Source organism: Ranitomeya imitator, chromosome 2 (assembly GCF_032444005.1).
Source record: "Ranitomeya imitator isolate aRanImi1 chromosome 2, aRanImi1.pri, whole genome shotgun sequence".
NCBI classification, from domain to species: Eukaryota; Metazoa; Chordata; class Amphibia; order Anura; family Dendrobatidae; genus Ranitomeya; species Ranitomeya imitator.
In genome coordinates, this window is record NC_091283.1 from 827,497,498 (window position 1) to 827,519,441 (window position 21,944).

At 44.0% G+C, this 21,944-nt stretch overlaps 1 protein-coding gene across 4 annotated transcripts; it reads right to left on the reverse strand.

Moving 5' to 3' along the window:
• Positions 1-727: 727 nt before the first annotated feature.
• ZDHHC16 (zinc finger DHHC-type palmitoyltransferase 16) lies at positions 728-20,786 on the reverse strand. Of its 4 annotated transcripts, XM_069754036.1 has the most exons (12): positions 20,638-20,767; positions 19,106-19,247; positions 18,113-18,344; positions 17,805-17,999; positions 16,503-16,591; positions 15,480-15,508; positions 14,985-15,118; positions 12,469-12,516; positions 10,076-10,161; positions 6,708-6,831; positions 5,559-5,629; positions 728-4,475 (listed from the first exon to the last, which is right to left on the reverse strand). In XM_069754036.1, exons 3-12 carry the CDS (start codon positions 18,326-18,328, stop codon positions 4,361-4,363), a joined length of 1,107 nt encoding a protein of 368 aa, XP_069610137.1. In that variant the 5' UTR covers positions 18,329-18,344; positions 19,106-19,247; positions 20,638-20,767; the 3' UTR covers positions 728-4,360. The 4 variants fall into 4 exon arrangements, with proteins under 4 accessions (XP_069610137.1, XP_069610136.1, XP_069610138.1 ...); XM_069754035.1 differs by lacking the exon at positions 19,106-19,247 and having other exon boundaries at positions 20,638-20,786; XM_069754037.1 differs by lacking the exon at positions 19,106-19,247 and having other exon boundaries at positions 20,745-20,765.
• Between the last annotated feature and the right edge of the window lie 1,158 nt (positions 20,787-21,944).

Consider the following 21,944-nt stretch of genomic DNA (forward strand, 5'->3'; position numbering starts at 1 on the left):
GTGTAATCCACCAAGCTAATCAAGAAAGAATAATATTTAATCTGCCCGTACCAGGGTGCACCCGCCCCACTCCCCTCATGGTGATCAAAAATCGATATGGTGCGTGCGAGACAGATGTCAGCTTGACCTAATTGATTAACCTTTAGAGTAATACAGATAGCGACATATGGGCGACAGAAACCAAAAATGATTACGAGATAAATCAATGAGGTAATATGTGGAAAACCCCTTATTTCTCTCTATAAATACTGTACATCTCAACCAATAAACCAGACTTCATTTGAGACACAACTCATTGTCCATGTCCTCCGATTTCTCCGGCCGTAAACCTGCAAGATACAATTTGGCGGCAAACAATTAACGCAAGAACACCGGCATTTCTAAATGCAATGGTGCCAGCTCCAAACCAAAGGTAACATTGTGGTCTGTAGAGTATTCAGTTTCCATTATGGATCCAGTATTTCTGATCTACAGAACCAAATAGATCTAGCGACATAATATTGCACTTTTTTTCCCTTCAATCTGATGGCCCAAGTTGCCGCAGGTCCCGATCAATAGAGGCTGAACTCCCGCTTACCAAACAGGACCAGGTCAGCGCCCGCTTAGCGGGAACCATTTGCATGGGACTTACCCACTTATTGCATACAGCATTGGTAGTAAAGGGAAAGTCCACGCCGAATACTTATTAACCCGACCGATAAATCAATCAGAAAACAATACATAGGAGTTTTATAGAAGATTTTTTTAATAAATAAATCACATCAATATTCCACAATCGGCACACTCAGAGCTCCATACCAAACAGTAATGGTGGAAGAAATTACCAAAATCTGCTCATGATGAGTGATTAATGAGGGCAAAATAAGATGGAAGGATTCCTGCAGGCTGCCGGCAATCACTCAGAGAGGCGCTGAGCACTACAAGTCTAAGAATCTTCTGAGGGTAATCTGATAATACGGGATGGCGAATTTACACCCTGTCATCAAGATCCGGACAGTCAACCTTAATGCACTAAAGCTGGTGCAGGCCAATAACAGCTGCTGCCATATTTTCAGGAATGTATACATTAAATATATTTATATATATATATAATAAAGCTACATAGTAACATTAATATATTAACATTACTACACAGGTTACAAAAATAACAAATCGTGTTTGTCTCCCTGGTTACTAGAGCGCACATACAATGGACTGACATTTCCCGATTTGTGTCAGCTTTGCTGTGCAGGCTGGGACAGAATATTCTGATTTTCTTTAGCAGGTGGGGAATTTATTATGACCGTGTCTGGAGGCCTAGATAAAGCAGTATAGTGGCATTATACACCATGTACCCGGGGAGAGGGATGACTCCAACTCTTCCTTGTGCCATACAGCACACTCCTAGCTTTACTGTACAAAATGGAAGACAGTTTCTCCAATGTGGTTGCCCAGGATTATTAAAAAATTAAATAAAAACCCATACAATGGAGAAGACTTAGTACGGTGTTAAAGGGAATGTGAAATCAGAAAATTAGCTATTGTTTTTAATCAGGGGGTTGTTAAAAATCAGTCATATTTTTGTTCAGATTTTTTTGAGTTGCAATATGAAAAAAAAAAAAATTAACACTGTCCACTGAGGCTATTTTAGATTCCTGCCATTTCAGGGAGTTTTCTTCAGCCTCATTATCATCAAAGGCAGGATTACAATGACTGATAACACCTCTATATACAGTAGATAACACAGGATCCACCATTCACAATAGGTGATGTCACAGCTCACCTCCTCCTCCTGTACAATGACTGATAACACCTCTATATATAGTAGATGACACAGGATCCACCATTCACAATAGGTGATGTCACAGCTCACCTCCTCCTCCTGTACAATGACTGATAACACCTCTATATATAGTAGATGACACAGGATCCACCATTCACAATAGGTGATGTCACAGCTCACCTCCTCCTCCTGTACAATGACTGATAACACCTCTATATATAGTAGATGACACAGGATCCACCATTCACAATAGGTGATGTCACAGCTCACCTCCTCCTCCTGTACAATGACTGATAACACCTCTATATATAGTAGATGACACAGGATCCACCATTCACAATAGGTGATGTCACAGCTCATCTCCTCCTCCTCCTGTACAATGACCTCTGCACACGCTCATTCAATGCTTCAATACATAAACGCTTTGATTCAGTCTATTACTGCTAATGTACATGTGATTGAGTGTAGAATAGCCCCAGTGGCCTGGGTGAAAGTTGCACAATTTATTTTTTGTTTTCCCGTATTACAATCGGATTTAAAGACAAAACATAAAAAATATATAATATATACACACGCTTGCACCTGATGTAAACCATAGATCATTTTCTGATGACACATTCCCTTTAAGTGCTAAGCGGAACTAGATGAGCCCAATATGCGACTTAATGCCGACTCTTGGTTGTCCAAATTTTGATACAAAATGGATGGCGCATTTAGGCCACACCACTTTTCTGCTCCTCTGTTTTAGCAAGCGGAGGGTCTCGCAGCCCTTGGACCACAAATGATCAACATTACAGTTACACTTTAGGGCCAAATATAATTGTTCTTTGTCCAGTAGTAAAATGAGCAAATTATCATTAATACAATCTATATTACCCATCGCTATAACGCACAGCATTAGTCCATGGGGTGAATATTTCTTTGGCCTCTTAAATCCACTAAGGGGTTTAAAAAAAAAAAAAAAAAAATCTAAAACAAAAGTAAAATATGGCAGTAAGTTTCTTATAGTGTCTAATGCTCCACTGTGATTATTAACCATTAGTGATAGAGATTTTAGAACTAGGAGAATGAGGAGTGTGACGTCCATCTTGCCCCTTAAATGTGAACAAAAAAGTATATTTTACAGAAACAGCGCCACTCTTGTTCATAGGTTGTGCCTGGCATTGCAGCTATTCAGATTTGTTATGCATTGCTTACATAATGCCATCATATTGTGCAGCGCTTTTCAGACATTATCATCACTGTCCCCATCGGGGCTCACAATCTAGATTCCCTATCAGGATGTCTTTGGAGTGTGGGAGGAAACCGGAGAACCCGGAGGAAACCCACGCAAATACGGGGAGAACATACAAACTCCTTGTAGACGTGGAGCTTGGTGGGAATTGAACCCAGGACCCCAGTGCTGCAAGGCTGCATTGCAAACCACTGAGCCACCATGCTAACCACTGAGCCACCATGCTTGGTCTGTTATTGCAGTTTATGTACAAAAGTGGCGCTGTTTTTTTAAATATACCTTAGAATCCCTTTAACAAACTTTGACCGCTCCATACTGAATACGAGGCCAACATTGGCTGGTTCAGGGCTAATAAATCCTCTTAGTAATCAGGGACTCTCCATTACACAGAAAATCCAGCAAATGCAGGACTCTCAAGACCGGTCAAAGTTCCATTAACATTTTTACAGGAAATTCCCAGAATTAAAAAAGCTTGTCTACCTTCTTTCAAAAAATAGTGCCATTTTACAGGTTGTGTCTTGTATTTCCTTAGCTCTTTAATCTTAGCTGCAGAGCAACACAAAACTTGTAGGCAGGGGCGGTACTGCTTTTGGAAGAAGGTGGATATGTTTTTCCCTAATTCTAGACATCCCCTTTAAGGAGGGAGTCAGTGAGTCAGAATACCCAATCAGGAAATCCTTCAGTAATATAGGGTCAGCGCACTGCTCAAAGTCTTCATGCTGGAGGACCTGGCACAGCTCATTGATTTCAATGTGCAATACTTCATTTCACCTGCGGGGGAGCTGTAGAGAAACAGAAAACTTGCTGCTAAATTCTGCTGCTGAATAAAGTGAAGCATGAAGTCACTCATCAGTCAAGGAACGGTTTCAACAAAGAAGAATGGTCTGAAGCCTTATAAAGAGGTCATCATTAATGCAACTCATGCCCTGAAGTGTTAGCAGCACTGGGCGAGCCCTTTAAGGTTACTGGCATTTTTTGTCTCTCAGCAATCAAAGGGTCCAAGATGCCATTTTGTCAGATATTGTTTTAAGATTAGAAAGCTGTAACTGCTTTCTTTCACAAACAGCGCCACTTCTATTCACAGGTGGCCTCTGGCACTGCAGCTCAGCCCTATTCATTTTAATAGTGCAATACCAGGCTCAGCCACCAGGGGTGCTGTTTGTGGAAGAAGATAGACTTTTTTGTTCCCTTTCTAATGTCATTATTGGGTGAGGACTCGGTCTACGCAGGACAGGATGGCCGATGAAGCTTTTCTCTGTCGGTCATGTTCCTTTTTTTGCTGGTGGAACACAAACACAATCGTTTGGACATTACAAAGTGTCCGGTGATACATCGCACCATTCCCTGGAGGAACCGCTTTTGCTCTAGATTGCAAGGACAGACGCTTGTTTCATGGGGATCCAATGTGGAGCGCTCCATGTCAGACCGTCTCCGTAAGCCGGGTGTGCAGACGGGAGGAGAACACGAGTGATCCATTGCCTGAGACAAAATAAAAACAATGCTGTTACATACTTGTTATGGTGCCCCCTGCTGTCAGACCGCCAAGGGGCCAGTGTATTTTTGCTTGTTTTTTTTGTTTTTTTATTATTATTTAAATACATGTATTTTGGGTTAAAATCATTTTTGCATTCGGGTTGCAATAAGTTTTGGGAATGTTAGCTCAGGCAGGGTTCTATGCTTCACTTTACATTGTGTGAAATAAATGGTTAAATTTCTATCTCCAAACCTGAATAAAATACCAGAAAACAGTATTATGGAAGAATGACCCATGTTCTGTCTACGCGTGGATATTTTTATGGCCTGGTGGTCAGTCTCACCAATTCACAGAAATCGTCAAGGACATATTGTTGTTTCCAAATGTTATAATGATACAGTACAAGCACCCAAAATTCTGTAGATTCCACACAAATTCTCTTGAGAACTTCAAGTCTTGCACCAGGACACGTTGACACAAGGAAAGTCCCCCCACATTTTCTCACGTAATTTATCTTGCATCCCAGGATGTGTTTGACAACCCATTGTATAACCCATATTTCTGCCAAATTATTGTGCAATGCCTCGTTTCCCTTTGATGTTGTCCTATAAAAGATCACCCTTTCCATTCAATAAACAGAGATTTGTTTGGAAAGACGAGGACTGTGTCTCTGAATTATTTCTCCCATCTCTAGGTACCTGAGCTATAACCATACCTGAGGTTGGATCGAGAGAGAGAGAAAATCCTGACTGATAACTGCTTGCTGCAGAATGAGTTAACTGAGAATCCATCAGTGAGTTTGCTGCATAGCAAGATTTATAACTCCCATCTCTTTTCCAAGCCGATTTGTAACCTCAGCTCAACTTTGATGTGGCCAGAAATCAGCATACAGGATATCAGGAGAAGAGATAAAAGCTATAAACCCTAGAATGAGTTCAAAAAAATTGGATAAAGTTAAAAACTGTCCCAAAAGTGTTAATAGAAACCAATTGCAAAACGATTATTTAACCTTAAACGCCTGCATTCAAGAAAACAAATGGCACCGTAGGCGTCTTTAGCATTTAATTCTACATCTGATGAGAACTTACGACTGGGATTCAACCCCAAAGAAAAGTCTCCAGTTACTGAAGCGGCCGTAGCTGTACGGATTGTGAAATATCTGAAAAAAAAAAAAAATAGTAGTAATCACCGCTGCAGGACCCGCACACCCCCACCACTGCAGGAACCCCAGCACCCACCACCACTGCAGGCCCCGAGCACCCCCACCGCGGCAGAAACCCTGCGCTCACCCCCCACCCCCCACACACCGCTGCAGGAAGCCCGCGCTCACCCCCCCCCCACTGCTACAGGAACCCCGGCACCCACCACCACTGCAGGCCCCGAGCACCCCCACCGCGGCAGAAACCCCGCGCTCACCCCCCCCCCCCCCCACCGCTGCAGGAAGCCCGCGCTCACCCCCCCCCCCCCCACTGCTACAGGAACCCCGGCACCCACCACCACTGCAGGCCCCGAGCACCCCCACCGCGGCAGAAACCCCGCGCTCACCCCCCCCCCCCCACCGCTGCAGGAAGCCCGAACTCACCCCCCCCCCCCCCCCACTGCTACAGGAACCCCGGCACCCACCACCACTGCAGGCCCCGAGCACCCCCACCGCGGCAGAAACCCCGCGCTCACCCCCCCCCCACACACTGCTGCAGGAAGCCCGCGCTCACCCCCCCCCCCCCCACTGCTACAGGAACCCCGGCACCCACCACCACTGCAGGCCCCGAACACCCCCACCGCGGCAGAAACCCCGCGCTCACCCCCCCCCCCCCACCGCTGCAGGAAGCCCGCGCTCACCCCCCCCACTGCTGCAGGAACCCCGCGCTCACCCCCCCACCGCTGCAGGAACCCCGCGCTCACCCCCCCACCGCTGCAGGAACCCCGCGCTCACCCCCCCACCGCTGCACGAACCCCGCGCTCACCCTCCCACCGCTGCAGGAACCCCGCACTCACCCCTCCACCGCTGCAGGAACCCCGCACTCACCTCCCATCGTTGCTGAAACCCCGCGCTCACCCCCCCACCGCTGCAGGAACCCCGCACTCACCCCCACCCCCCACCGCTGCAGGAACCCCGCGCTCAGCCCCCACCGCTGCAGAAACCCCGCGCTCACCCCCCACCGCTGCAGGTCCTGCACGAATTGCCTGGAATGTTTATGTAATTGTATAGTGTAGAGGTCAATGCAGAGGTCACACACCTTCCCTTTATCCAGCAGCCTCTTTCTCTCCTTCTTGTTAATGTGTCTCTCTATGCTGGTCTCTCCTCGGGTGATGAGCATGGCGTGCCAAAGCGTGAGGGCACCGAGAGCCACCGCGACAGAGCTGCAAAATGCCAATAGCAGGAATTACTCCAATCCCCTACAGATCGCCTGTTTACCCTTGTCGATGGGTTTGTCTAAACAGACAGTTCTTCTAATTAGTAAATCATTAACTATGGCTTATATTTAACTATAATATTTAATATGAATTTCCAGGGGCAATAACAGAGGAACAGCACAAAGTGAACAAGTATCAGTAAACACATTTACTACAACGTCAGGAGAGTGGACAGAGCCACTAGCAGAATAGCTACTGATGTCTGAAATCCACCTCCTCTCTGACCCCTATGATTTACACTGCAGCTCTGCTTGTTCAGACTGGCTACTTCGCAAAAGTGAAAGCCAACCAGTACTGCACAAAGAGAGTATATCAGCACTGACAGGGACGGCTCCAGGGTAATGCAGCCACAGGGATACTTTTTCCTTCTATTTTTCCTCATCATTTACCTAGAGCTGTAACTAAAGGTACCTTCACACTGAGCGACTTTAGAACGATAACGATAGCGATCCATGACGTTGCAGCGTCCTGGATAGCGATATCGTTATGTCTTACACGCAGCAGCGATCAGGATCCTGCTGTGACATCGTTGGTCGGAGCTAGAAGGCCAGAACTTTATTTCGTCGCTGGATCTCCCGCTGACATCGCTGAATCGGCGTGTGTGACGCCGATCCAGCGATGTGTTCACTGGTAACCAGGGTAAACATCGGGTAACTAAGCGCAGGGCCGCGCTTAGTAACCCGATGTTTACCCTGGTTACCAGCGTAAAGTAAAAAAATAAAAAACACTACATACTTACATTCCGGTGTCTGTCCCGTCCCCCACCTTCAGCTTCCCTGCACTGTGTCAGCGCCGGCCGGCCGTAAAGCAGAGCACAGCGGTGACGTCACCGCTCTGCTTTACGGCCGGCGCTTACACAGTGCAGGGAAGCAGAATGCCGAGGGACGGGACAGACACCGGAATGTAAGTATGTAGTGTTTTTTTTTTTTTTTACATTTACAATGGTAACCAGGGTAAACATTGGGTTACTAAGCGCGGCCCTGCGCTTAGTAACCCGATGTTTACCCTGGTTACTAGGGGACTTCGGCATCGTTGGTCGCTGGAGAGCTGTCTGTGTGACAGCTCTCCAGCGACCACCCAACGACTAAACAGCGATGCTGCAGCGATCGGCATCGTTGTCTATATCGCTGCAGCGTCGCTTAATGTAACGGTACCTTAAGATCTTTCAGTCGATTAACTGTGTTTTAGAAACAGGTTTTTTTTTTTATTTCTGTACAAGAAGTTTTTATCATTACCATTTAAAGGTCCATGTGACTTTTTGATCACTTTTTATTCCCCTTTTTCAGGATACCAAAAAAGAGCAATTCTGCCATTCCACATTTTTTGGGTTTTGACGTTCAATGGATGGGATAAATAATACAATACATAGTTTGGACAGAGACACGTGTACCAAACATGCATTATTTAAAAAAAAAACTGGAAAGTAGAATTTAGTTACGTTCTGGCAAAAAAAAAAAAAAAGTAGGTGGAAGTTTTGAACTTTTATATTTTTTTATTTCATATTTAATTTTCCTAAGGCTACTTTCACACTTGCGACGTGTGTCAATGCGTCGCTAATGTTAGTCTATGGGGAAAAAACGCATCCTGCAGACAACTTTGCAGGATGCATTTTTTCCCCTAAACGACGCATTGCGACGTATTGAAAACGACGCTAGTGTGGAAGTAGCCTAAGTCCCCCAAGGTCTAATTGACAGTGACATCTAAGGCCGGCGTCACACTAGCGAGTTTTACGGACGTATGAGAGAAAATACGCATTGCACACGGACCAATGATTTTCTATGGAGCAGCTCCTATCTGCCGTATTTTACGCATCCATATTATACGGTCTTGTATGGATGTAGAAAATTGCAGCATGCTGCGTTTGTCAGCGTATTGCGCAAAAAATCCGCCAATGAAAGTCAATGGGGGCGAGAAAAATACGGATTACACACGGACCAGCAGTGTGACTTGCGAGAAATACGCAGCGTTGTTCTATAGAAAAGCCGGCAATTCATTGCGGTGTACAGTAAAATCACACTGACAGGTTACAATACAATAGCCAAAATAAATGTCTACACATAGTATATATATATCTCTCAGATGAACTCGAGTGTGAGAAAATATTCAGAAAAATTCCCACGCTCGAGTTCATCTGAGGGTATACCAGCAGGGGGCGCAGCACCGCAAGTCTAGGTAGCTATGTTCCCTTGCTTTCCAATCATTCCCCAGATTTTACAGGCAGGGGTGGCTGCATTAGCAGAGCTCCTGCTTGTAAAATTATTTAACCCCTTCAGATGGATTTACATCATGGGACAAGACTGAACGACGGAAGGTATGGGATATTATTGCTTTTTTATTTTCACTTTGTTTCAGGTGACAAGGGTCTTCAATTGGATTGAGAGTATAATAAACTATTACAACACCCTGTGTCTATTTCAATAAAATACTTTTTTTCATAACGTGCGTGTTTTATTAACCATTTCCTACTATTGGATTAATAATGGAGAGGTGTCTTATTGACGCCTCTCCATTATTAACCTGGCTTAATGTCACCTTACAATAGCAAGGTGACATTAACCCTTCATTACCCCATATCCCACCACTACACGGGAGTGGGAAGAGAGAGGCTAAGTGCCAGAATAGGTGCATCTTCTAGATGTGCCTTTTCTGGGGTGGCTGGGGGCAGATGTTTTTAGCCGGGCGGGGGGCAATAGCCATGGACCCTCTCCAGGCTATTAATATCTGCCCTCAGTCACTGGCTTTCCCACTCTGGCGGAGAAAATTGCGCAGGAGCCCACGCCAATTTTTTCCGTGTTTTAACCATGTATTTTAATAGCTAGAGCCACCAAATTTTACACACAGACACTTGGAACATTATTAGTGAGGAATATGTACTACAAAAATAAGGGATATGAAATGGTTTACTGTATGTAAACCATGTCTCATATCCTGACGGGTTTGGGAAGGAGATAGAAAAAGGCGGCAATTGAATTACCGGCTTTTAAGCTACGGTATCTAGCGCTGTATTAAATATAAATATATATATGTGTCTCACTGATAAAATAAATATATTTAACACAGCTGGCGGCCTGCAAAACAAAGCCGGCGGCTCGCATCCCCCCCACCCAACACAGCCCTCGACCAGCACTTTACATCCAGTGGCAAGAGGGCCAGGTACTGAAAATCAGGAAGTCGGCTGCAAACATCGTACCTGCAAAGCACCCAGAGGTATATGATGCACTTGTGAAAAACTCTCTCCCGAAAAGAGAAGGCTGGAGGTGGCGTCTGGCTGTACGTCTGAAAGAAAGACATCAAATATACTTAGTTTCAGTGCATCTTAGACAGGTTGGAATTATACCTCACATAAACACAAGCATTTAAAGGGGTTCCATCAAAAAGACAGAACCTTTAAAAATCGATGTTTTCCCCTTTGGACATTCTTTTTTTTGGCATAAAGGATCACTAACTATAAGTTTATCACAAGTCCATCTGCTGCTGATCATCAGTAACCTGTGATGACACCTTGTAGTAAGTGTTTCATATTCCTGCAGTGCCTCCAGTGGAGAAAAAAAGTATTACACAGTACTAAAAAAAAAATCAGTCATCTCTCTGCATAACGCGCAGACATGCTGGGTCCACTAGTACAAGAAATGTTATTTTTGGATCTGCTATAGCTAATTGGGGAAGGTCTAAAATGAGGAACTCCTCTGTATTAGAGAAACATATTAAGCCTAAAAATAAATGTGCAAATATACCTATAGTCTAGTTGTCTCAGAATTTTAATTCTGAAGCAATCAGCTTTGTAGAAAAACCCTGCAGGGGTTATTCTCCTGCTGGCCAGGCAGGTTTTTTTTTTTTGGAGGGGGAAGGAGGGCTTAGCAATCTTCAACCCACTACAAACAGAGCAGAGGGGAGAGGCTCCTGCTGCAGTAACACTAGACAGTGAGGAAGAGATGGACCAGGCTGAGTTGAGAGATAGAAGATTTATATATTTCATGAGACTAAATAGGAGATAAAGTGCTCAGATTTTTTTTTTTTTTCTGCTCTTTTGGGGAATTTTCTGTAATTAGTGAACTTTGAACTCACGGTGCACTTTTTATTTCATGGTATCCAAAAATGTTATTTATATATATATATATATATATATATAGATAGATAGATAGATAGATAGATAGATAGATAGATAGATAGATAGATAGATAGATAGATAGACAGATATATGTGAATATCGCTGCAAAGACAATTGAGCGTAATTCCTTACTGTATTTGCGCCTGTTTTCATCTAGGTTTTGGTGCTTTTCACATTTTTCATTTTTCTCCTTATTCTTTTTTACCTTTTTTAAAGTCTATTTTATATGCGTTCACCCATTTGTTTCTTTTCCTTTTATTTTGAGGATCATCATTGTGGATGGGGGGTTTTGGGGTTGTTCCACATGTTTTCGGGCTGATTCATCAACTGCAACTTTAAAATGTTGCTACATTTTTGTCAAATGTATTCCAGATGCCAACTTTTAGTGGAACAAATTTTTTATTTTTTTTTTTTAAGAAAAAACAAACAAAAAAACCCCCAAACAATTCAATTAAAAATGTAAATACGGTTGACACGTGCACAGTTTTCAACAATTTGACACAAAAACCAACAACGAATATACCAGATGGCAAAAAAGGAAAAGTGACGCAAATTATTTATTGGACAAAATGTGCTTTTGTCGTGACTTTCGAAAACCACAACGCAACCGCAAATTGCAAACACAGTAAACTGTAGCTATACAATTTGTGTGCTTTATACATATGTCGCCCCTCGTCTTGTTAAAATTCTTCTTGGCTGGTGGTATGAGATGAAAAGCCTCATATAATACCATCAAACTCAACAGAAAGCCTCCTGGACTGGCTAATGTCTGACCAAACTTTATATTGTGCGGCCCCCACAAGCAAAGGAAGATTTATTTTTTACACATTGGTACAATAATAAAAAAAATTAAGAGAAGGGCCCTGTGAATATTATATAATTAAGCTTGATGAGGCAGGTGAACTTACTGTGAAAATCCATGCGAGAGTGGCTGTATAATCCTTTTTAGAGGTTTACACTCAATCTTTGACCTTCAAGTCTGACTGACCGCTTCCCGTGTCCCCTCTTCCCCGCTCTTTAAGCTCTATCCACCTAGCCTAATTGACAGCTCCTCAGTGTCCCTCTTCCCTGCTGAGATCTCAGACTGGTCAGTACAAACTGCAGCAGTCAGGCTGGTTGGGAGGAGACTGAGGACTCAAGTGTTCTACCACTAACAAAATGCTCATCATCATATCAGGATTGCACAGCCAGTCTGACATGGTTTTTCAAAGTAAGTAGAACCGCTTCATCCAGTCTATGCAATACTGTATTGTTAATCTAGTGACAGATCTACTTTAAGATCTACTTTACAGACTCCTGCAGCTTTAATGATGGCATGTACACTGGTTAGTCACATTATGGCTTTCTACACCAGAAGAGCAGAGACGGACAATATACAGACAGGACGTTACAGAGACAGAGAACAGTGGAGTCGTGCGTGATCAGCAGGACGTGAGGCCGCGTTAGTCACACACATAGGTAGCCGCTTCGCCCACCTCATTGCCTGCATGCTGGAGCCTCTCCGCCTCCTGGTGCTTCATTGTCTAATAGGAGGGAAATAGGACCACAATTACAGTCTAGCGGAACTGAGCAACGTTCTGCAGAACTCCGGAACAACGGAATACGAGGAAGGACAGGGAGAGGATGAGGATGGTATACTGCAAACCACTAAGACACAAGCGGCTATTGGTTAAAAAGAAACTCTTGAAAGCTTGTGATTCCTTAATCCTGCCCACAGTGACCGGCCGCGCTTTATACACACAGCAATGGTGTGAAGAACAGGACTCACAGGCTCTCCGAGTGGGCACGAGGGTGGAGGAGGACTCACAGGCTCTCCGAGTGGGCATGAGGGTGGAGGAGGACTCACAGGCTCTCTCTCTGAGGGGGTGGGGTAGAGGACTTACAGCCTCTCTTACTGGGCATGGGGGTGGAGTGGTTGGAGGACTGCACACGCACAGGCTCTCTCTTAGCGGGAGGAGGGGGATGGAGGTGGGTATGAAGGGGGAAGGTGGGGCTCAAAACTCGTCAGGGGCGTGGAGGATGACCTGAAGTCGCTCAAAACTGGGCAGGAGCGTGGAAGGTGCTCAAAAATGGGCAGGGGTGTAGAGAATGACCCGTGCACGCTCAAAATTGGGCAGAGGGGAGGAAAACAACCTGTGGGCGCTTAAAAAACTGGGGAGGGGCATGAAGTATAGCGCTCAAAGCTGGAAAGGGGATGATCACCCATGGGTGCTAAAAAATCGGCAAGGGAGTGGAGGACAACATGCAGGCTCTCAAAACTGGGTAGGGACTGGAGGACTATGCACAATCTCTCAAAACAGGGTGGGGGCATGGAGGACGACCACAGGCTCTTGAAACTCGGCATGGGCTGGATGACGAATCGCTCCTTTAATGTGTAGTTTTTCCTAACATTAGTTAGGCAGATTCTAACAGGACAATAGTGCAGGAAATTATTGCCAAAATCTTTTTATTTTCCCCCCCCCCCCCTCTCATCTTCTGGAATTATGAGTTTGGGCACCGCGTGCAGCCACTTTATGAAGCATCTACAAGATGTTCTTCTGGAGCTCCGGTAACAACACGCATCTAATCACCTCAAAACTAGTCGGGGTTGACAAGTAACTACCGGAAACCGATCTCACAAGTATAAAGCCCACTCTCCTCCAGATTAGTAATCACACTGGCTTCAGCCCAAATCCCCCAGCACTGCTGTTTCAGTGTCTGTACACACGATGCTTTAGTTTAGGCTTGACATCAAACACTATATCAGATACTAGAACATGAATTATCCTACAGAGACTTTCACATAAGGTACAGACCAAAAGTTTGGACATATCTTCTCATTTTAAGATTTTTCTGTATTTTCACGACTACGAAAATTGTACATTCACACTGAAGGCATCAAAAATATGAATTAACACGTGGAATTATATACTTAACAAAAAAGTGTGAGGCAACTGAAATTATGTCTTATATTCTAGGTTCTTCAAAGTAGCCACCTTTTGCTGTGATGACCGCTTTGCACACTCTTGGCATTCTCTTGATGAGCTTCAAGAGGTAGTCACAGAAAATGGTTTTCACTTCACAGGTGTGCCCTGTCAGGTTTAATAAGTGGGATTTCTTGCCTTATAAATGGGGTTGGGACCATCAGTTGTGTTGTGCAGACGTCTGGTGGATGCACAGCTGATAGTCCTACTGAATAGACTGTTAGAATTGGTATTATGGCAAGAAAAAAGCAGCTAAGTAAAGAAAAACGAGTGGCCAACATTACTTTAAGAAATGAAGGTCAGTCAGTCTGAAAAATTGGGAAAACTTTGCCTGGTTCCCACCGTGAAGCATGGAGGAGGAGGTGTGATGGTGTGGGGGGGCTTTGCTGGTGACACTGGTGGGGATTTATTCAAAATTGAAGGCATACTGAACCAGCATGGCTACCACAGCATCTTGCAGCAGCATGCTATTCCATCCGGTTTGCGTTTTTTGGACCATCATTTATTTTTCAACAGGACAATGACCCCAAACACACCTCCAGGCTGCGTAAGGGCTATTTGACCAAGAAGGAGAGTGATGGGTTCTACACCAGGTGACCTGGCCTCTACAGTCACCAGACCTGAACCCAATGGAGATGGTTTGGGGTGAGCTGGACCGCAGAGTGAAGGCAAAAGGGCCAACAAGTGCTAAGCATCTCTGGGAACTCCTTCAAGATTGTTGGAAGACCATTCCCGGTTACTACCTATTGAAGCTCATCAAGAGAATGCCAAGAGTGTGCAAAGCAGTCATCAAAGCAAAAGGTGGCTACTTTGAAGAACCTAGAATATAAGACATAATTTCAGTTGTTTCACACTTTTTTGATAAGTATATAATTCCACATGTGTTAGTTCACAGTTTTGATGCCTTCAATGTGAATGTACAATTTTCATAGTCATGAAAATACAGAAAAATCTTTAAATGAGAAGGTGCGTCCAAACTTTTGGTCTGTACTGTATAAGTCAATTATGGGAAAACGAGCGTCTCTCACCTCGATGGCTGCGTAGGCTTCCCGGAACATGACTCGGCTGCTGATACTACAGTAGATACAACCCAAGGTCATAAAGAGGCAGAAGGAGAAGAAGTAGCGATGGTTGTGGTGCCCCACACAGTTATTAAGCCAGGCTACAATGGGAACACGTTAAAGAATAACATATCCAACGCATTAGAAAACACAGCTTCGTTATTATGTTTTTTTTTTTTTTTTTTTACGGTTTGAAAAGTAACTTCACTTTCACAAAACTTTGACATGTTATGGTGACAAGTTAGATATTTGCTCGCAGGGGGGTCGTGGTACAGAGACCTCCACCCAAGTCACATGACGTGCTCAGTCCCACACTGCTCCCCTCCAAAACTGGAGAGTGTCATGTACGGAGGAGAGACAGACCTGGGCAGGGCTACCTAATGATCCACGAGGTTCTTTATACGACCATGTTATTCACCTTTCACAAATAATAATCGACTCAAATCTATTCACAAAGGATACGGCAATGGTGATCCATTTTCAATATGCATCTGTGAAGAGAAGATGATTAATAATGATTGTCCATCATGGACGACCTGGTTCTAGATCAAATCTACTGACCGAACATAAAAATGAGGTTATTCTATTTCACAGCCAGGCAAAAAGTGTTTTCAGTGAATGATCCCATTGTATGTTATTACTAGGGCACCATAATAACTATTTATAATGACGAAACTTCCCCCAGACCTGTAAAATGTTTATGGCGTAGGAATGTCTATAACGAGACTGAAGAGGACGGACCACATAATTATATAGAGAGACAGCTTACGTGTCACATATGGGGAATTCACAGTCAAAGGATGATTCCCATTATTCCATAGGGGATAACTTGCCGATTGATAGTTCCCGAGAAAGGAGCTCTGCAGCCCCATCCTGAATGCTGGAGGTGCACATGCTCAACCTTCGCTCCATTCATTGTCTATGGGACTGCTGAAGACAGACAAGTATAACGATCCCCCGAGGATCCCAACCGTCAGATCTCCCCCCACCAAGGATCCCAACTGTCAGATCTCCCCCCTCCCAGGATCCCAACCGTCAGATACCCCTTTTCCACCATGGATCCCAACCGTTGCATTCCCCCCCGAGGATCCCAACAGTCGGATACCAATTCCCCCCTCCCCCCCCCCCGAGGATCTTAACCATCGGATATCCTCTCAGAGGACCCCAGCCACCCCAAGGATCCCGGCCATCGGATTCCATAGAATGGGGTTCCTATTTTATGACATCGGATACCCCCACAAGGATCCCAGCCATCAGAGAGCCCCTCAAGGATCCCAACCATCGGACACCCCACCACCACCGAGGATCCCAACAATCGGATTCCCTTCTCCCCCTCCCGAGGATCCCGGCCATCGGATTCCATAGAAGTTGGGTTCCAATTTTATGACATCTGGATAGCGCCTTTATCTTTGAAAAGGATTGTTGCGCCCCAAAACGGTCAATTCTAAAGAAGAAAACAAAAAACCTTAAAACCTTATCACATACTTATTACAAATGCTACAGTGATGAGTCCGGGCAGGTTTTGGAGCGATGCATTTCCGGCAAACCGACACCGATGGGATATTCTTCTGAGCCTGATTAACACAAACAGTAGGAATGTTAAATCCCTCAAACTGAAGGAAATACATTGATTCTATGAAAATGAAACGTAGGGACAGGATAAAACATAATTTTGCCATTGTTTCATACATTACTTGTGGCAAGAACAGGCTGCATAAAATAAACGCAAAAAAAAGATGGCAAACCTGCAATCTACAACAGTTAAAGGGAGTTATAAGCAAGTGCCCAAGTTATTCCCCATTGATAAGAGAACGGATAACCTATTGTTCCCTAGTAGTCCAGGGGGTCATGTTAGTATTCTGTGGTCACCGGATGGGATCCTGTGAACCTCCTCCTACTGCCTGAACCTCCAATGCCTCCTATAAGGCTACTTTCACACTGGCGTTTTTTGCCAGACGTCGCAATGCGTCGTTTATGGCAAAAAACGCATCCTGCAAAGTTGTTTGCAGGATGCGGTTTTGCCCCATAGATTAACATTAGCGACGCATTGCGACGCTTTGCCACACGTCGCAACCGTCATGCGACGGTTGCGCCGTGTTGTGGCGGACCGCCGGGAGCAAAAAACGTTACATGTAACGTTTTTTGCTCCTGACGGACCGCTTTTTCCGACCGCGCATGCGCGGCCGGAACTCCGCCCCCACCTCCCCACACCTCACAATGGTTGTGCAGTGCGTCAAACGCTAGTGTCGGAATCTCTGCCCGACGCATTGCGACGGGGAGATTCCGACGCTAGTGTGAAAGTAGCCTAACATGTAAGCCTGAAGCGATGCAGCCTATTAATCAGAAGAGGAGCCGGGGTTACCAGCAGCTAGGACGAGGCTCCAGTGACTCATAGGGTCCAGCAAATTAATATACTCGTCTCTAATTCCTGGGGTCCGACCTCTGGGCCCCCACGGAATTCAGAGTCTTGTCTGAATAGAGCAGTGGTTGAGCACGTGTACCTCCACTCCACTAGCTTTTTATAGGACTAGCGGAAATAGCAGAACACAGTATTATCAAGCAGAGAATGAATGGAGTAAAGGTGCACATGCTCGCCCTCTGCCGATCCATGGAGGTCCCCTATCCTATTGATACAAACCCTTGACTATACTGGTAGTCCGATGAGAACAAGTGATAACTACTAGATCATTGAGGGTCCCATTACTAATGGATTGCTAGTACATGGAACTTGTGACCAATCTGAATGAAGCAGCAGTCGCGCATGTGTATCTTGTAAAAAGAAGCTACCTGCGGAGGATACCCAGGGGGGGTGGTGATCGCCTTGTAATAGTGAAACACTATCAGGAGGAGATTCCAGTGGCCATAGGCGACGTGCCAGCAGATCCAGGCGATGGAGTATGTTTGGAGTATAAGAGGAAGGAGGCAGATGTACACGATCAGCACAATGGAGCTGGTCAGTAAGATCACCAGAGCGACAAACACCTATAAAAAATTTTTTAAATAAATTATTAATAATAATAATAATGACAAAAAATATCATGAAAAATAAATAAAAGAAAAAGGTGTTTGGAGGTATACGGGAAGGAAACACTTACGATGCCAAACCATCTCGTCACATGATCCACCAACCAATAAATTGGCTCAAAGAGAGACTCTATGACGACATCGCTGTTCGTGAAGGAGTTATAGGCTAAGGACACGAGGCAAAGGCGGCTGTAACGCAGCGAATCCGTCAGCAGGTGCACATATGTGAATTTCCTTCTGTGTCCCAGGCGAAGGCACCTCAAGAAAAGGCGCCGGATGTTTCTCATTCCCACTGTTCATTACCTGGGGACATCAAATCAACATGAAACAATGTATCAAAAAAAAAAAAAATTAAAAAAATTAAATATATTTTTTTTGACAGAGGGTGATCTGACATCACCTGCTCCACCACCCACAAAAATGCAGCAAAAAGCAATCAAAACCTTGAAAAATATATATATAAAAAAAAAATACAGCTCATCACACACCTCTATTGGTGAGGAAATAGAAAAAACCTACAGGTTTTACTAATTTTTTTTTTCAAAATTCTTAAACTTTTTTTTTTTAACAATTAAAATAATAATGTATACAAGTTCGGCATCGCCCTGGAGAATCGGATCACAGGGTCGTCTTGATGATAGTGTGTGCAAACTGTAAAGCGCTGCGGAATATGTTAGCGCTATATAAAAATAAAGATTATTATTATTATTACCTGCACAATGAGAGGCTTAAAAACACAAAAAAGTTGAATAATTTTTTTTCATTTTAGATTTCTTCCCACATTTTTTTTAGCACATTATGTAGTGACTAGATGGTGGCCCGATTCTAACGCATCGGGTATTCTAGAATATGCATGTCCACGTACTATATAGCCCAGCCACGTACTATATTGCCCAATCACGTACTATATTGCCCAGCGACATAGTATACAGCACAGATCCACGTAGTATACAGCACAAACACGTAGTAAACTGCCCAGTCACGTAAACTGCCCAGCCACGTAGTATATTGCCCAGCCACGTATGTAACAGGTTAAAAAAAACTTAAAATGAACATATACTCACCTTCCGAGGGCCCCTTGTAGTCCTTGCCCCTGTGTGCGGTGCACGCGGCAGCTTCCGGTCCCAGGGTTGGCAAGAGCGTGACGTGACGTCATGGCAGGTCCTTCTTGCATAGCATCCTTGGCACCGGAACCTGACGCTTGCACTGCCGAGAACAGGGCGCGACGTCGGAGGGTGAGAATAACGTTTTTTTCTTTATTATTATTATTTGTAACATTAGATATTTTTACTATTGATGCTGCATACGCAGCATCAATAGTAAAAGTTGGTCACACAGGGTTAATAGCTGCATCAATGGAGTGCATTACAGTGCGGTCCATTAACGCTGGCATTAACCCTGTGTGTGGGCTGACTGGAGGGGAGTATGGAGCGGGTACTGACTGCGGGGAAGAAGGAGCGGCCATTTTGCTGATTGGTCGTGGCAATGGTTGTGGGCGTTTTGCCACGACCAATCAGCGACTTGGATTTCCATGACAGACAGAGGTTTTTCATACTCTAAGCATGTTCTATGACAGGGGTGTCAAACTGCATTCCTCGAGGGCTGCAAACAGGTCATGTTTTCAGGATTTCCTTGCATTGCACAGGTGATAATTGAATCACCTGCAGAGAATGATTCCATCACCTGTGCAATACTAAGGAAATCCTGAAAACATGACCTGTTTGCAGCCCTCGAGGAATGCAGTTTGACACCTCTGTTCTATGAGACCTAACCTATTGACTTTTATTGGGGCAAAATCTATGATGTTATATCCTATCATGCCTATCCATGCTAGGGGATATATAGCGGCCATGTAGATTTACAACATATGGGGTATTTGTTACATGATATCTTTATAGACTTATCCTCATGTATATCCTTGGAGATGAGTAGTATTTGGAGATACAAGTCACATTTTCTATTTTGTCTCGGTTGCCAGATTATGCTAGTCCATGAGCAGCAGAGGGGTGTTTTTTCCTATCATCTCTGCTGCAAACTATATATGTGGTTATTTTAAAGTGTAATTTACTTGTACTGCATTTAGGCTATTCATGGAATTTTCCTGTCTGATATCCCAATAAAGGTATTTATTCATTTTTTTTTTATTTTGGTCGTGTTGTGACTTCACTGTCTCTGCTATCTAATTGTGAAGAGGATCACAGTCAATTGTTTATAGAGGAATTCTTTTGGTGGTATTATTATACAGTAGATATGAATAGTGTCAAACAAAAATATAAATGGTCTTTAAAAAAAAAAAAAGAGCCCCCACATGGCAAAGTGGAAAATTACTTATATATATATATATCTATATATATATATATCTATATATATATATATATATATATATATATATATATATATATATATATATATATATATATATATATATTAAAGTTATGGCTGTTGGAAGAAGGATAGGAAAAAAAGAGAAGGCGGAAACAAACAGAAATCCCGGCCGGGAGTGCGGGGGTTAACAGCATTGTGTGGGAGAATGTTACAATGTTACAGGTGACGCAGCCTCGCCTCCTCCGTGTTCTCCCCGGTGCCCGCTCCTCACCTGCCCGGCGCCGCCGCTCATAGTCTCGCCTTTCCGCAGCGCCTCCGCCTCTCTCCCGTCATTCTGACTCCCGGGTACCTGCAAGAACCGGATGTCACTGCGCTCACCTCACGTCGGCCGGAGCCATGCCTACAGAGCATGCGCACAACAACCCGGCAGCTGGGTATCATTACCACGCATGCCCAGTGAAAGCCGGTATTACGTCACCATAAACAACGCATGCGCTTCATGAGTGACCTAGAATACGCATGCGCAGAATGGACAGTTCAGAAGGATGCTGCTACCAGAAAGCAGAAGCGGATTACTCACTATAACATTATGTGGGAGTCAAACTTGGGTTTTTTACGTTTGCTAACCCAGAAATCCTATATAATATAGATGATATATAACTAACCAACTCCAAGAGCCATACCATATTATTTAGAGGGGGTTGTCCACCAACGGTGACTTTTTTTTTTTTTCTTCACTTAAATGCATGAATTTGGAACTAAAATTCATTTTTGCAATATGGTTTTGTTAAAAAAGTTGCACCGTTTGTCTTCTGTATCCTCTGTGCTGCGGACTTAAGGCTGTGTGCACACGTTCAGGATTTTTCGTGTCTTTTTGCTATAAAAACGCTTAGAAAACGCGTACGTAAGCATCCCATCATTTATAATGCATTCCGCAATTTTTGTGCATATTTGCGAAAAAAAACGCATCGCGGTAAAAACCGCAGCATGTTCATTATTTTAGCAGATTTATTGCAGTTTTCCTACTATAATTATTGCATTGGGAACCTCCGGGGGGGAAAAAAAAAAAAAGGAAAAAAAAATCAGCAAAAAAAAAATAAACGCACAAAAAACGCATGTGGATTTCATGCAGAAAATGTCCGGTTTTGTTCAGGAAATTTCTGCCAGAAATCCTGACGTGTGCACATAGTCCTAAGAGTTGACTAAGAATTGGTCAGCGAGCTCGCTAGGACAGGAAAGTTTGTCACTCTTATATATGTGTGTTTCTGAGCTCTTCTCATCAAAGTGTAATGTGTCGGGAAGGAGCCTGCAAAGGTAAAGTGATGCAACATTTTTAATAAAAAAAAAATTTGCAAAAATTATTTTTTTTGCTCAAAATACAGGCTTTTAGAATAAAAAAAAAAAAATACATGCATCCAAAAAAAAAAAAAAAAAAATTTACAAAAGCCCCCTGAACGACCATGGGCCTTTAATCGTATTGGTCTTCTCTATGGGCCACAGGCTGCAGCCCCCCGTTAGGGTGACACCATCGAGTTCATCATGACTGGCCGACCCTGTAACGCATACAGGTCCTCTCAA